At 44.8% G+C, this 17,944-nt stretch overlaps 1 protein-coding gene across 2 annotated transcripts in view; it reads right to left on the reverse strand.

The window, feature by feature from the left end:
• Positions 1–17,944, reverse strand: part of LOC311049421 (NACHT, LRR and PYD domains-containing protein 3-like) — a 78,181-nt gene that overhangs the window by 19,131 nt on the left and 41,106 nt on the right. For both annotated transcript variants that reach the window (XM_084062994.1, XM_084062993.1), the window contains 3 exons: positions 10,187–10,357; positions 9,243–9,416; positions 9,006–9,161 (listed from right to left, as the gene is read on the reverse strand). In XM_084062994.1, coding sequence (XP_083919120.1) covers positions 9,006–9,161; positions 9,243–9,416; positions 10,187–10,357 — 501 coding nt within the window. The remainder of the gene's footprint in view (positions 1–9,005; positions 9,162–9,242; positions 9,417–10,186; positions 10,358–17,944) is intronic.

The raw sequence follows: 17,944 nt of genomic DNA on the forward strand, positions 1-17,944 counted from the left end.
TCACACATAGACACACATGTATTATATGACACATACACAATCACACATAGACACACATGTATTATATGACACATGTACACACTCACACATAGACACATATGTATTATATGACACATGTACACACTCACACATAGACACACATGTATTATATGACACATGTACACACTCACACATAGACACACATGTATTATATGACACATGTACACACTCACACATAGACACACATGTATTATATGACACATGTACACACTCACACATAGACACATATGTATTATATGACACATGTACACACTCACACATAGACACATATGTATTATATGACATGTACACACTCACACATAAACACATATGTATTATATGACACATGTACACACTCAGACACACATGTATTATATGACACATGTACACACTCAGACACACATGTATTATATGACACATGTACACACTCACACATAGACACACATGTATTATATGACACATGTACACACTCACACATAGACACACATGTATTATATGACACATGTACACACTCACACATAGACACACATGTATTATATGACACATGTACACACTCACACATAGACACACATGTATTATATGACACATAGACACTCACACATAGACACACATGTATTATATGACACATGTACACACTCACACATAGACACACGTGTATTATATGACACATGTACACACTCACACATAGACACACATGTATTATATGACACATGTACACACTCACACATAGACACTGTGGTGGCTCTCTGGCTCTGTGTAGCACACATTGGACCACAATGGAAACAAGCCCCCCAGGGCTATTTGTGTTATCCTTTTATCAAAGCTTTTTGACTGTACTACCGTACTGTGAACAAACTTGTTCTTCAAGACCTACTTCTGGTCTCCTAAAGAGACTTTTAATGTAACGCCCAAACCACACCTATGCATAATGTAACAGTGTTTAAGTCTGGTGTCGGAAGATAGCAACTTGGCCATGTAGCAATTATGAGTTGCTACACGCCAAGCTAAACCCCCAAATAGTGTGTAGCGCGACATGGGCGCAAAATAGGGCCCTATGTGTTACAGCACTACTTTTGGTGTTTTCCCTCAGGAATTGCTCATAATAAAATGATTATTATTGTCATTGTTCCCTCAAAGTTGATATCACATTCTTGCCCCTGCATTTGTAACCCCACCCAACACATACAGGTCATCGCCGCAAAAATGACCAGATTTAGAATCTTCATATACTAAAAAAAAAAGACTTACCAATGCAAAAATAAATGCTTCTATCACGTCACGCATGATCAACAATAAAGTTTGAGTGCATGCACTGCACACAGAAAGTTAAGAACGTCATCGCTGCCATACCACCCAATTGTGTCTCGGCCACGCGCCTGTGTGTGTGTGTGTGTGTGTGTGTGTGCGTGTGTGTGTGTGTGTGTGTAGGTGTGTAGGTGTGTGTGTGTGTGTGTGTGTGTGTGTGTGTGTGTGTGTGTGTGTGTGTGTGTGTGTGTGTGTGTGTGTGTGTGTGTGTGTGTGTGTGTGTCTAAGCAAGGTCACGCTGAGACACACCATGTTGGTTCAGCACAGAGGCAGACAAGACTCCTCCCTCCCTTTAGCCCCATAAACTTCACTTGAAAGTTACGTTTAGGAGACTTTAATAATTATGACAACCGCGTAAGTCTTTATGTTACATTGTCTGTCTGTAATGTAGAGGAGCTTCTCTGCCTCTCTCTGTCACACAGCACAGCCGTCCCCTCAACATGCAGTGCAGTTGAGCTGTAGCTCCGCCTCAGCTGATCTGCAAGCCCACAACGCGTCACTGATGCAACGCGGAGTGGGCTTGTAGGTCAGCTGTGGTCCCTGTGTGACACCGTGGGACACTGAAGCAAAAACAGGCACAAGGCAGGAACGCACAGACATAAAGCGGTGATTTTTTTTCAAAGAACTGCAATGGGTCACAAACGAGAGAGGAAGCGATACCCAGCATTTTACATGAAAACAACGTCCCTACAACGTGAACTTGTGGCTATCAGCACAGACAGCGCTTGGGACGGTGGATGGAGAGCCCGTTCTCGTTAGCAAACGAAGGCTGAGGTCAGAACGGATGGATCTTGCTCTGAAAGTACAGTAGCTATGTGACTTTTCAGCCGTTGCCCGCATACCCCTGGTAGCGCAGCCTCTCGGCTGTAGTAAAAAAATGAAATACACTTTCGCTACTCATCAAAACAAAGACGGTTTTAATATGTTGAAAGCCTATTTTCCTTAGTGGGTGGGAACACTCTGAGCCCCCCTATGTCCGTCTAAAATACACTTTTTGTCCAGAAAACAAAGTATTCCATTGGATAGAATTTGTTCTACTTCATTCCTTCTGACCGCCAGAGGCAGTGTTTTCAACACCTGGATATTCATCGCGCGCTCGCGCATAGGTCGAATATTAATACCAACAAAGTCACTCGTGACCTGTGTACGCGCACGCCACCTATATAGGTGCGGTGCACACAGCGATCATCCTCTTTCATCTTTTCGCCTCCACGGCGTAGGTCGAATACTTGCAGCTGCGCGCGGAGTCTCGGAACCAACACGGTTGGGGCAACGGACTCTCCGTCCTCCAGAGACTGCGTAGTCTGCTACCATGGAATTACGTTACCCCGTTCACAGGGGCTGTCGGAAAGGAACGACAGAAGGAAGGAGAAAAACAAAACAAAAAAGCATGTAAAAACAGCCCTGCACGAGTCACGATGGAGTTAGCTGCTGCCTGCTAGCGTTGGTAGCTAACTAGAATGGCTTGGTGGCTAACTACAATAGCATCGAGTAGCGGTCCAGGCGTGGAGCCATAGCTGTACATTGGCGACGGTGAGTGCATGTTTGGACTGTGTTACAGAAATAAACAAATAAAGTTAGCGTTGAGGGTGTTTTTCGCCCTGCCGCTTTGATATACCGCAAGCATTGGGGGTGTGTCTCGCCTCGCTGCTGCTGGTCGCTGGGCAACATAACAACAATAGCAGCGTGAGTTTCCCCGCTGTGGTTTGTCCTGACACGGATAACGTGGAGCCATAGCTGTACATTGGCGACGGTGAGTGAATGTTTGGGCTGTGTTTACAGAAACAAGAAATGACTAAAGTCATAATATAGCCGCTTGCGACAGGCTTTTTTGCCCCAATCTTTTCATAGACATGATTACTTGTTTTTTGGATTGCTTGTTTCTCTCGCCAAACCTGGCAACATTTAGCGTCACAGAATCTGCGACGCTAAACGCTCTAATGTTTTTTATATAAATCGTGGCAACATTTTGTGACACCACACGGGTCTTCCCAACAATAGCTAAGATTGAAGACAGTGTGAACATGGCCAAATAATAACTTAATAGCCAAACTAGGTCTAATGAAGCACGCTAGCATTTAGGCTAACCCTCCTGCCTGAGGCTCTCTCCCTTTCTCTCTCTGCTGCAAAGGAGAGGCGGGTGCTGCAAAGGGCCATCTCCCCATTGGCTTAAACGGGGGGAAGTGTGAAGGACAGCCAATGACATATAGGTGTCAAAGGATGAGAGGCGGGTGCTGCAAAGGACCGTCTCCCCATTGGCGGGAAGTGTGAAGGACGGCCAGGACAGCCAATGACACTTAGGTGTCACTTGGGTGTCGGACTAGGGTCCTGGATCCTGCAGGAGTCTCCTGACAGTGTTTCTCACTCCCCTACTGCTTGCACTCCGCTACTGCTTGTCGCTGGACGAAAGAAGGATAAAGGATCAGCGTTGAGAGTGTGTTTCGCTCTGCCGCTTAATATACCGCAAGCATTGGGAGTGTGTCTCGCTCCGCTGCTGCTGGTCGCTCCACTACTGCTTGTCACTGGACGAAAGAAGGGAAAAGGATTAGCGTTGAGAGTGCATCTTGCTCTGCCGCTTGATAAACCATGGCGGGCGGCCCACCGTCCATATAGCGTGAGCATTGGGAGTGTGTCTCGCTCCACTACCGCTTGTCGCTGGACGAAAGGAATGGAAAGTATTAGCGTTGAGAGTGTGTCTCGCTCTGCCGCTTTTGGAGGGACCACGCCACTGCGGCGTGCGCCCACTGGAATATACCGCTAGCACTGGGAGTGTGTCTTGCTCCGCTACTGCTTGTCGCTGGACGAAAGCGTTGAGAGTGCATAGTCTGCTCTGCCGCTTTGAGAGACCGCGGCAGAACCTGATCGCCTGATTGATGTCTCATAGGCGGTGCTCTCCCCTCGATGACACGACGGCGGTGGAGCCAGATTGACTGGTTAATGTGTCTCATAGAAGGTGTTCTTTTGCCTCAAGGACATGACCAAAGCGTTAATGAGCGTAGTGGCGGAGGACTGACTCCATTAAGTACAAATACCTAAAGCGTACACCATTGTATGAGTGCTCTTCTGTGGATGTTTTGGCTAAGAGTGGTTCTCACTCTAACGCAGACATTCTATCTACCAGACATGTGGCGCTTGTTAGCGTGATGGCTGCAGCTAATAAAGGACACCCAGAGGGTGCTTTGCTCTGTCGTTATTGGACGATATACTGTGTACCTATTACCGCATGTACTTGGTGCTATGTTCAGAGAATAACACACTACCGGACAGGGGTGTGCATACAGGTCCCAACTCCACTGAGCGCCAAAACACATGTCAAGTGGTAGACGCTGCTCGGTACTGATTTAAGCAGCATATTTTGCCCGTGATATACAGGGATATGCCAATACTGCCACTGTGTGTGCTTAACCTCACAGTTCGAGTACGGATCATAGCTTGAGTGTGACTCTGCTGCTATTCGGATTATACTGTTTGTGCTTGGCAGTAAAATGGAATTATAATGCTAGTATGGTTCAAGTGTGTCTCGCTTTGCCATCACTTGGTTATCATACTGTGTGTATTTGACACATGACATGACACTGTGGCTTGAGTGGTTCTCGCTCCTTGCTACGACGACGTTGCATATTAGTAACATTGTACTCGGTGTACTGATAATCAATAAACTTGTTTATTGGCAATGGATCCCCATTAGCTGCGGCGAAAGGACAGCAGCTATTCTTCCTGGGGTCCAAGGCAACGGAATACATTAACAAGTACATAGGTACTTGACGCTGTAGCTTGAACGATTCTCGCTCTTTTGCTATGGCTACGTTACCAATAGCACTGAGTGTATCTCGCTCTTCTGCTGTTACCCACTAATACTGTGTGTACCTGGTACTCACTACTGCTATTCAACATATGCAGTATACTGTGAATACTTGATATCATAGCTTGAGTGTATGTCGCTCTGCTGCTATCCAGATAATACTATGTGCTTGGTAGTGCAATAGTCTTAAATAATTCTATATGACGAGGGAAGTGTGTCGCTTCACCACTTCTTAACTATCATACTGGGTCCTTGACACTGTAGCCTGAATGATTCTCGCTTTCGCTATGGCTACGTCATCAGTAGTATTGAGTGTCTCACTCTGTTGCTGTTGCCCATGGATTATTGCAACAATTGCTGGTCCCAGAAGAGAAGGTCCATTACTTGCGCCAGTCATGTCCTGACTATGGTGCCTGACACAGGCTATGGCTGTGAATGTTTAGCTAATTGGCCAGCCATGGGGAGTACAGCCCAATATGGCCTAGACCTAAGGCTAGTGGTTGATGCCAACATTGCTTACTTTACTTACCTTACTGTAAGTCGATCCGGGTTAAGAGCGCCTGCTAAAGGCCTAAACTGTAAACATTGCTTCTCTGGTGGTGTCACTAGATGAAGCTGTTGAGCTGGATGACTGTTGCTCATGGCCACAGTGTTAGTCTCTGGTCTGCTACCTAGAGCCATGCCACAGCAGCTGGAATGGGATGTATTGGACATTCCCTTAACTACCTCGCCCTGGCCCTCCGGCATGCGAGTGTTGATACGCAGACACAGCGCCTGTACAGCGCCTATGCAGCGCCTATCACTCTAGGCGTTTGCTTGCATGATTAGAGAATCAGCAGACTGTCTACTTGCATAATGTCAGTGCCACGTGTGGCTTTTCTAAGGGGTGGCCATAACTGAGTGGTTAGTGGCCTGCATGGGGAGCCATGGCCTCTAGATGTCCCGGGTTTGATGCCAGGCCAGCAATGGGTCGATGTGTGTCCCTATCTGAGCCCCTAATTGCCCCCCTGAGCGCCGTTGAATGGCTGCTCACTGCTCCTAGTAGTTCTAGGATGGGTAAATAAATACAGCGGATGAATTTCACGTAAAAAAAATCGGTGGGCCTTGCCTCATCTTGCAAATTTCATAGCAATGGCGGCAGACATGTTTCCCACTGGAAGCCTCTTGGATCCGCAGTTTGGATCACGTGCGTATTTATGGCAGAGCGGTAGTACCGTTAGCCTTGAGGGCATAACACGTTGTTGGCTGTAGGTCTCCCTTCCGCGACAGACCAGTCCGTTAGGACAGGATGCTCTGGCCTACTGCAGCTTCTCAATGAAGTGCCTTGGCCTCTCCACGGAGACAGGATCTCCTGTCACAGTTTGGGGGGGAGGTGCAGGTGGCATCCTCACTCCTAACCTTCAGCTGCGTCATTGACCACTGAAATTCAAAACTATTGTCCGAACATTACTGGATTTTCGTACATCGTACCAAAGGAATAAGGATTAGCGTTGAGGGTGTTTCTCGCCCTGCCGCTTGGATATACCGCAAGCATTGGGGGTGTGTCTCGCCCCGCTGCTGCTGGTCGCTGGACGACAATAAAGATAAAAGAATAAGGATTAGCGTTGAGGGTGTTTCTCGCCCTGCCGCTTTTGATATACCAGGGCGTTGCACGCCAGCGAGTGTGAATTGTGCTCTAGTTGGAACAAGGGCCACTGTATAGGTGGGAGCTTTGCTCTGCGCTTATGCTGCCCTAGATATCTGCGGATGATGTTGAGTAGAGGGGTCAGCCTCTCTACCATGGAGATGCTCTCCGCATGTGGCTCCCACGGGTTGCATGGGTACCCTCATGATGCTTGCCTGTGGTATTGGAAGCTTTGTCCCCAGCCGGTGCATCAGGCTGCTCTCGGATGACTATCTGCTAGTACTCTCTGTCCTCACTGCTTCATCTGCAAAAGTGAGTAGGTGGGCTTCATTCCCTGGCCATTGCCAGAGACTGTTAAAGTGGGATTCCGATGGGTCTGGGTTTACCATATGGCCGACCCCTCCTTACGTCTTCAGAGGCTTTCTGCCTTTCACGTCAGCTAGCCTATTTATTTGTTAGTTTGCTCCTCAACCAAGGATGGAGCAACTGCATTCTAGTACCTGCCTATTGTGTCCCGTCCGGGCTCTGTGGCAGGACATAGCTGTGATGGCTGGAGTTTGGTTGTATTTGCTGTGATGAAGGGCACAGCTGTGCCTTGGCTTAATGGAGACTTTCATTGCTGCGTTCAGGCAAATGTACGTCTTAAGTGGACCTCTAGGTTTCCCCCAAGGCATTTCTTGACTGCGGGTGTTGCCAGAGCCTCTCCCTCAGTGATACAGGCTTGGAGCAGGCCAGGAGATGCAGCCGAATGGGCTTCATCTTTCATGGGTTTTTGCCCGCTCCTGTGTATATATATATATAGTCAACCTGGCCGTCTCGCAGCGACGGCTGTGTTGTTGTCTGTTCATTCTATCTGCAAGCCGACCTCGGTAAGCGCAGATTCCTCGTGACTATGTTGGTATTAGTCATCCAGGTGTTGAAAACACTGCCTCTGGCGGTCAGAAGGAATGAAGTAGAACGAGAGTTATGCATATAACTAAGGTTCTACGAATTCCGGATGACCGCCAGAGTTGGCTGTCACTCGGAATCTCATTCTCGACGAAAAGATTTCAAGAGGATGATCGCTGTGTGCACCACACCTATATAGGTGGCGTGCGCGTACACAGGTCACAAGTGACTTTGTTGGTATTAATATTCGACCTATGCGCGAGCGCGCGATGAATATCCAGGTGTTGAAAACACTGCCTCTGGCGGTCATCCGGAATTCGTAGAACCTTAGTTATATGCATAACTCTCGTTTTAGATACTCCACTGCACCCCCTACAGATCTGGTCAATGGATTTTTGAGTGGTGCCAACCTCTCCTACATTTGACAGATGCAGTTGATTGCAACCAGTTACACTAATTCAACACAAGCAGGAGCCACTTAAAGACATGCACACACAAACCCGCTGGCTCAGCACATGAGCGTGCGAAGTGCGCATGTGCGCACACACTCACACACCCACCCACACACCCACAAACACACACACACACACACACACACACACACACACACACACGCTTAAAATGTGGACCTGCGAGGCACACTGTGGCTCCGATCGGCACCAAACTTGTCAGGGATCTGCCATCACAATAGCCACACCAGGGACCAAGTGTGGCACCCAGGGGGCCAGCCAGAACAATTGCTCCGCCGCTGTGTTCCTATTGGCTGGGCTCAGACATAATTCCAGTTCCCAGCATGCTAAACTTCCGAAACTTGCTAGGTGCATTTAGATGGTCAATAGGGACAGGATGTAATTTCTTAAGCCCTGCCCCCTCTGTGTTCCTATTGGCTGGGCATTAAACAGCCATAACTCCAGTTCCCAGCATGGTAATCTTCCAAAACTTGCTAGGTGCACTTAGATGGCCAATAGGGACAGCCTGTAATTGCTTAAGCCCCAACCCCACTATGCTTCTGTTTGCCTTGAAATGAATGGACAGGGATTTATCATTGTTCCTCTAGTTCATATAGCTTAATGAAATTAACTCAAGGCACCACTCACTTCACACTGGGTGTGATTGTTTTTACTCAACACGGTGCGCCTTTTCCTCGGACCAGTGGTAACAAGTTGTAGCCTAATATTACTCTCCTCTTATAAAAAACTCGAATATGAACCTAAATAAAGGCCATAACCCTTAACTAATATAGTTGGTTTCACTATTTTCCTTAGTCTGTTATTATAGCATTTTTATGTGTGCTTGCGGGTGTTTATTATTGCAAAAATATCTCTCACAAACCATTTCAGCATGGAATGACTTCACAAATCTACTCACTTGAGAGTAGCCAGTCCAACAGAGAGCAGCTGCTCTCCTCCCGAGTCTCCTGGTCGATTGAAGCTCAGGTCGAGCTCTTTCAGATGGGAGAGGTTGGAACGCAGAGCTGAGGCCAGAGAAGAAAAGCCTTCCTCCGAGACCAGACAGTGTGACAACCTGCAGAGAAACAAAACGTCTTAACCAATTGCTTCTGATATTCACGTAGAAATCCACACAGAGAGATAACACATTATTCACCTCAGAATCTCCAATGTGCAGTGTGGACTCTTCAGTCCAACAGAGAGCCAATTCACTCCTGAATTCTGTAACTCATTGTAACCGAGATCCAACTCTGTCAGACTAGATGAGTTGGAACTGAAAAGTGATGATAATTCCTTACAGCATTTCTCCGTGAGGTTAGTTTGTCTCAACCTGAAAGGATAGATAGATAGATAGATAGATAGATAGATAGATAGATAGATAGATAGATAGATAGATAGATAGATAGATAGATAGATAGATAGATAGATAAATAGATAGATAGATAGATAGAACAGTTAAACCCCCTCCAAAACTCATGGCCATGGATTAATAATCACAAATCTGAATACTCACTCACAAATACAAATTGAAAACTTACAATTCAACCTATAGCAGTGTTAGCCCTATCCACTAGCAACAATTCACTTACTTTTACATGTTTGTCCACTATGCCAGCTGTACGTGGTAAAATCTGTGTTCCATTGTGATCAGGTTAACATTACAATATTATTCCCTTGCTTTTGTTTGTTATGTCAAGCCAAAAGAAAAAACATATCGACCACCAAATCGTGTTAAAATGTGTGCATTACTGTGTTTTTCTTCTAATATGGTTAAGGGTGACATAACTAGTAAGGGCGGGGTTCTCAGAGACTATTAAAGACAGAGAGCTAGCACTGGAGAGAAAGAGAGGAATTTTACATTATTTTTTACCTTTATACACACCGAAAGAGTGAATCACCATTCAAAGGAGTTTTTCTCTTGTGTTTTCAAATGCTATTATATTAGAATGATTGAGTAATTGCGGGGGGTGGGGGGCAGCTAAGTTATTTATCCATAAATGAAAGAGAAGTTTAACACAGAAACAGAACTGAAAATAATCACATTTCTATAGTTATAACCTAATGGAAATGTGTTATAACATCAGCATGAACTGATCTAACCTGAGGATCTTCAGTCTGCATTGTTGACTCTCAAGTCCAGGAAGGAGCAGCGATACCCCTGAATCGCTCAAGTCATTATGACTCAAGTCGAGTTCATGAAGACTTGAGTTGGAACAGAGAACTGAGGCCAGATTTCCACAGCAACTCGCTGAGAGGCCACAGTCACTCAGCCTGAATGGAGAGAAACACATATGAACATATTGTAAGTATCTTTGTCGTCTGCTTTGATAACTGTGTTCATGAAACTGGATCATAAATAAATCATATTCTCATGCATACTGTACTGTCACCAGCTATGCACCTGGTCACTGGATAATGCATAATAGATCCTATTAGATATGTTAGTCTCTCATGCCTATTTAGTTTCCATCTGTGTTGAAAAGGATTGTTTCACCTGTTTACCCTGGCCTGTTTAATTTCCTCTTTTTGTTCAGTCGGTTATTATAGTTACCTCTTGCATTTTGGACTTCTACTTGTCTTTTTTGGATTAATAACCTGTGCCTCTGAGCCAGAGCCAGTTTACCCATTTATGAACCTTTACAACTGAGCCTGATCTGTTGCTTGTGTACTGGACTATGTCTGTTAAAACATTGGCTGCCATGGACGCAGATCTGCGTTCTTTTGCGCAAAAGACCGCACGCTGCCAAGAACGCAGATCTGCGTTCTTTCAAAAAAAAAATCTTTCAAAATAAACGTTTTTTTTTTATTTATTTTTTATTTTTGTATTTGACCCAAAGACCAAGGAGAAGAGCACCTGGACATGTGACTTGGTGCGCATGGCGCCCGTCCTGTTTTGTCAACGGGGGGGGGGGGTTTCAGCCCGGACAGTTTTGTCAACGGGGGGGGGGGGTTCAGCACGGTGCCCACTGGACAGTTTTGTCAACGGGGGGGGGGGCGAGAAAAAAAGGACGCTCTGCTTCTAAATTCCGCCGTTTTTCGCCGTTTTTTTTCTCACGCTGTTACATAAAGCCCCCAAGGTTGGTGCCCTGTGCTGCTGCGCTGATTTTATCCGCCAGATTGGGACGTTCACGGCATATTTTGCACCATTACGGTGCGTTCATCATCGGTGACGAGTGCCTCTAACAGCCGCTGCTGGCTGCGTGCACGCAGCGAGGCAATGCGAGGCGATGCGAGGCGACGCGAGTCATGTCTCTACCCCTGCGCCTAATGGCTGTACATGGGGCCGACGGGTGCTTTAGAGTGATTGTGTGAGTGTGGCTTCAGGAAGTAAATTCCTAGCCTCGATCTCCAGGCTTTTATTTTTTAGTTTTGCTAAAAAATAAAAGCTTGGAAATTCCTGTCCCAGCTGTTGGTGCGCAAAAGCGCCTCGCGTCGCCTGATGTGGTAATAAAGCCCTTTTGAACTGTTAAACGTATTGTCTTCTCTGAAATCAGGTTTGCTTATTCTGCCAATCTTATTTCCAATGAAAAGAAAACACCTGAAGTTGGACACAGTCAGCTTTTAAATGATGTGCCGAATGTTGAAATCTGAAAATAGTTAAGAATCAACTTTATTGTCTCAACGCAGGTTTACAGGTGTAAAACAGTGGGTGAAATTTGTTTTTGTGCAAGTTTTACATCGTTTTTATTTCCACAAGAGGAAGGGAAGAATAATGAGGGGGGGCAAGGGGGAAGAGAGATCAATAAAAAACAAGTTAAAAACAAACACATTATCTACATATTTAGACCTATAAGGTAAGTTAACCTGAGGTAAGATATAGGTGTGGTAAGTACCTGAGGTAAGATATAACGCTATGGATGTTAGTTAAGGTGCGAGAAAAAAACAGAAATGCTGTACATGGGATTAAGGTGCAAAGTGTCCGCGTGTGTCGACCACATAGTCCACATAAGGTAACTGAATGGAATAATCCGCAGGTAGGTGTGAAATTTTCTACAAATCATTTTTGGAGGTCACTCTTTGATTTAACTCATTGAGTGCCCAAATTATTTCTGGCCATTTCTGGCCAGTAAGATTTGGATTTATTTTTTTTTCAAAGTAAAAAAAGTGCTTAGGGACGAGTCGAAATTTAGGAAAGGGGGGGTATGGAGGAAAATGGGGGAGGGTCATGCCATTTTAAATTTAGTCCGAGGGAGGGTCAACTAATTTTACTTTGAGTCCAAGGGAGGGTCATGCATTTTTAAATTAATAAAATAGTCCGGGTTTTTATATATATTTTTTACTACAGTTTTTCTGAATTCAGGAGAACTGTGATCAACACAACATCATCTACCCCTCCGTTTTTCCCCCAATGGTACTTCCCAAAAGGTGCCCTCTCCAGACCATGAATGCAGCATTTATTATGGTGAAAAATAAATGGTGAAAAAAACGCAAATGCCCTCCTCCAAGGCAGCATTCAAGGCTAAAAACATTGCCCTAACTCTCTAAACGCGCATCTCCAGTAAAGTTTGAGTTTACTAATTGAGCGCTGTGTCACGCACATAATCATAGCCGATCTACAAGCTCACAACACGTCCCAGCGCGACGCATTGTGAGCTTGTAGATCGGCTATTTTCGGTACGCGATACAGCGCGCAACGAAGTGTCCAACCGAAACCTATAACCCTGCCGGGCGCACGCACTCACATGTCCATTGTCCATTCAACAAGAGCAGCAGACGCACACAGAGAAGCGCAGACAATCAGTGATCCGTCTTAATTTGAGACAGATAGCCTACAGTAGGTATTTGTGGACGAAAAATAATTATACTGTTCACATCCTCTCTCTCTCTCTCTCTCGCTCTTTATCTAATATAGCCTTTAGATAAAATCTCTCGTAGATGTATTTCATCGACTTTAACATGTTGTATCTCTACGAGTCTTATCTACCTACCACCCCCCAGATTGCTGTGAAATGTCAGCTTCAAAGACCGTACTTCTCCAAACATGTACAAATGCTAAATATAAGGTGCAATACCCGCTTGCCCCAAATGTTAACTCGGTGTAAGGCGTGTTTGTGCAATGTATTAGTCCATATCTTTCAATAAATAAGTGTTTTAATCCCGTCTGTGGCCAATTCTATCGGAGATTCCCAATGGGCGGTGGTACTGGTGACGGGGCGCATCTGGTGAAATCCGGAATTACACTCAATGTAAACAGGAAGTAAACGAGGGGGGAAATGGCGTTCGGCAACAAACGGGAATAAAACACTTCTTCATGGGAAAATATGGACTTATACATTACACAAACACAACGGACACCGTGTTAACATTTGGAGAAAGCGGGTAAGCACCTTATATTTAGCATTTGTACATGTTTGGAGAAGTACGGGCTTTGAAGCGGACATTTCGGCGCCAGCAATACTGTAGGTGCCCTTTTGAAATTCCAGCCCCTGCCTCTCCAAATCTCTCTGCACGTCTCTGTACACATCACATGTGCAGATTGTGCACTCCAGGCACCTGCCTCTCATTATACCGCGCTTGCCTTTCATATTTGTTTTTAATACAGCAAGTGTTCTCTATTGATGATGCGCAGTGTTGCTATTGCTCATTTGGGAAGTGCTTGCACTGTATTTTAATGATGTGACGCGCACGTCGCTTAACACCTATATAGGTCACACAATGGACACTTGATATGCATATAGGCTAATTCCTATGTTAATGTACCTGGCGTGAGTCGGGAGCCTTTGTAAACTTTGTTGAAGTGTGAATTTAAAGTAGTTTTAAATCTATGCGTGTGCCTGCGCGTGCTCCTGGTCAAATAGGCCGTCTAGTGAGCATTGCACCCCTGATGATGCGTCTCAAGCAGCGCTACTTTGAAGAACGTAGTCACTTCCATGCCCAGACGGGCGGTGCTAAAGTCAAGTCTTTCTGACAACTTGATCCTTCCATCAGCACGGGTAGCTTATGTGTAAATCGTCGGACTCTGAATCCGTGCGTCCCGTAATCTGCGGGATCGAATCCCACTACAGTTAATGATTTTCCGCGAAGCAACGTTACTTCTTGCGGTCAATTTATTTACTCGAAGTTAAGGTTAGGAATAAGATTAATGTATAATAGACATCATTTTACTGAGGTAAATGTCATTGATATTTTTAGGGGAGGGTCATTCGTTTTTTTTTAATCACTTGGGGAGGGTCATTGATTTTTTTTCCCATTCAGAGGGAGGGTCATGGCATTTTAAACTAGAAAAAGTGCTCCTCGGAGCACAGGTCTCCGCCAGGTCAGGTACGTTATTGTGGCCTCCTGGTGGCGCTATAATAGGCCAATGTGAAAAGGGTGACATTTATTCTTAGGTCGTTCACGGCAACTGCATTCATGATTTGAGGCATTTTGTTCCAAAAATGTGTTTTGCTAAATTAGACCTGCTGGTGGCGCTATAACAGGGCAATGTGAAAAAGGGTGGCATTTCTTCCTCGGCCTAGTGGGAATGTGTGTGTGCAATTTTATGGAAATGGCAAGCTGCGTTCATGATTTGAGGCAGTTTGTTCAAAACGGACCAATCCTGCAAACTTTGGATGGCAACCTTAACCAATGAGGATGGAATATGGGAAATTGGACAGATCAGGGTTGATCACATGACTATAGAGATACTGTGTACCGATTTACATGAGGTTTGGTTAAAAACTGTAGGAGTAATGGGAAAAATGGGTTTTGCACAAATCGGCCTCCTGGTGGCGCTATAACAGGCCCATGTGAAAAATTGGAGGCAGAGGTTCTGAATTGGCATCCAGGGAGTGTGTGTGCACAGTTTCGCAGCGACCGGGCCAACGGTGCCAGAGATTAGCTGGTAACACACGGACACACGGACGGAGGGTAAAACGTACTCTCTCGCCATGCCTTTCGGCCTGGCGGAGACAATTAGGGCACATATATTTCCTCCATACCCCCCCTTCTGTAAATTTCGACTGGTCCCTTAGGAAGCGAGATACAGCCTTTTTCAGATATAAGTTAAACAAGGAGTGGATGCAGCTGCAAATCGTCAGATAATGATATCTTGGGTTCTTTCTTTGTTTTTTCCTATTTTTTTCAAAAACACGTGAAACACGTTAATGGCACGTTGCACCATAGCGGTAAAACACGTGAAATGCGTTAATGGCACTCAATGAGTTAAGAAACTGGGCCACTCGTAAATCAGATATGACGGCCATTTATTTTAAGATGGCCACCAAAATTAGACTGATTTTGCTTTTCAACATATCTTTGCCAATTATTTTGTGAGGTCAATGGCCCCGATTCATAACGAGGGTCGTAAATATGGTGTAAATGAAGTTCGTAAAGGAGGTCGTATTTCTGGTACTCACTAACGGACGTGCGATTCAAAAGGGGTGTCGTATATGACAGAGACGTGCGTATGACCAGTGCGTATGACCAGGTGTGATGATTACTCTCTGGAAGGCTGCATCCAACAGCATCCAACTTCAACGTCACCGTGCTGAACCGTGCCAAACAGTGTTGCCATGTCCGCTTATTATAAGCGAATTTGGACTTATTTTTCTGTAAAGTTGCTTGTAAATATTGGGAGCTGTGGGATGCGTTTTTTTTTGGCTGGTTTCTAAAGTATAGTTAGTTATTTGGGCTTGCTTCACAATTGTTTAATTGTTTTAAGCGGTGGTTCTCAAATATTTTCATGTCATGGACCCCCAAGTTAATATGTGCTAATTTATCCCTATAAGCCCCATCTGAAAATGTTTTGTGCGAGCTGGAGGCAGATTTGTGTTGTTAGAATGTTTAAAAAATCTTCCAAATCTTCCAAATTTTATTACACGATTTTAAAAATAAAGCAGATCTACAAGCTCACAACGGTTTAATTAAAGTGCTTATAATGGCCTAAGTGCCAGTTGCTTCTTTTGGGCTTGTTTTCCTAGACCTGGTTGCTTATTTCTCTCACAACATCTGGCAACGCTGAAGTTCAACTCTGCCGTCTGTCGTCTAAGATAACAGATGCGGTGTCGCATCGCCTTGACAACTTGCTGTTCTGTCTGGAAGCGGATCACGTAATAAATGCTCTCATGTGTAATGAGAATAAAGAAGTTTACAAGGTTTAACCCCATTACCAAATAAAAGGCTAATAAAACGTGGAAAGGATATTATAAGCATTTTCTAATGAACATTGCGCACCTTAAATATGATGTTGAAAATAAATCCAGGGCATACAAGTGGAACGCTTCTATCCGATTATGGACCAGAGCTTATTGATTAAATTAGTTCATTTTGGATATCACTGTCCTACGTCGGAACGGGGAATGGTTCTGGACACAGCTTTCATCCACTTTATTTTTCCTCATCAGGTGGTAATATTTATTAGGCTGTTGTGTGTGGCGTTCATGTGATCAATATACAGTAGCCTACAGTAGGCTTTACAAATTAATACCGCGACACGGACACTGATGCAGTCAGTCCCTCCGCATGTTTCATTAAGGCATCATAGCCTATTTTCATTATTGCGTGACACTGAGGGACCTTTTCAGCTCTAAATGCGACTCATAGCCTAGAAAATAAATAAAAAGCGGTGGAATCTACATCATGTCTAAGCAATACATCGTTTGACATTTATTTTTTATTTTTTTATATATATGTGTTGACAAATGTTGGGCACATACATATTTTATTTGAGGTTTGCCACTGTTGTAATTGATTTTGACATGAAGAATAAAGCATTCTAAAGACATACGCACATTTCAGCCCTGGTACGCCAGCCTCGGGGCTGACCTGAGAACGTGCGCACCTGACGCACAAAACACAGACCAAAACATCTTTATGCATCAGGTGGATATGTACGACTTGTCCTAAATGCCGGTACGTACAAAATATGGTCGCAAATCCCTTTATGAATCAGGGCCAAAGTTCTTTTTTTCACAACAGGAGTTACCATTTATAACCATCAAAATTAAAACATTTAAAAAACATGCCATACAACTGTGCTCACAGGCAAACTCAGGGATTAAAGAAAAAAAAATCTCATGTATTACATTTTCACCCATCTGGTTCTGTTTTCTGTCTTCCTCTGTGACTCCTGCATGTCCTCTCTCACCGCATCCTTAAACCTCCTCTTTGGTCTTCCTCTTCGCCTCTTACCTGGTAGCTACATCTTCAGCATCCTTCTCTCAATGTACCCCTCATCTCTCCTTTTCACATGTCAAAACCATCTTAACCTCACCCCTCTTTCTTTATCCCCAAACCTTCTAACCTGGGCTGATCCTCTATTTTAGTCATTTCTGATGTCCTTCCTCTTCACTTTTAATGACAATCATAGCATCCTCAATTCTGCCACCTCCAGCTGCGCCGCCCGTCTTTTCCTCAGTGCCACCGTTTCCAAGCCGTACAGCATGGCTGGTCTCACTACCGTTTAATACATCTTTCCTCTCACTGGTGCCCTTCTGTCACAAATAGCTCCTGACACCTTCCTCCATCCGTTCTCTCAAAGTACTCCTTCCATTTTCTCAACACACTGTCCCTGCTTACTAGAACATTTCCATCTCTAACCTTTATCACCTTAAACCTGTCGCACATCCTTCCCATCACCTTTAACTCTGTCTAGCCAATCGGTGCAGATCATTTGCTCCCTTCTTGGTGTCCAACTTCTCATCCTCTTTACCTAGCCCTCACCATGCTTCTCTTGGCCTTGCCCATAATGCTCATGTTTATCACTCTGTCTGACCATCTCTTCAACTCAACCTGTTGATATACTCTTCCTTTAGGATTATATCTACCCCATTCCTCCTCTTGTCCACCGCATGGTAGAACAGTTAAACCTCCTCCAAAACTCATGGCCATGGATTCATAATCTCTCTAGAAGGGAGACCTGGTCTACAACAAGGTAGC

This window comes from Gymnoscopelus microlampas, assembly GCF_963454915.1.
Source record: "Gymnoscopelus microlampas genome assembly, chromosome: 1".
NCBI lineage: Eukaryota > Metazoa > Chordata > Actinopteri > Myctophiformes > Myctophidae > Gymnoscopelus > Gymnoscopelus microlampas.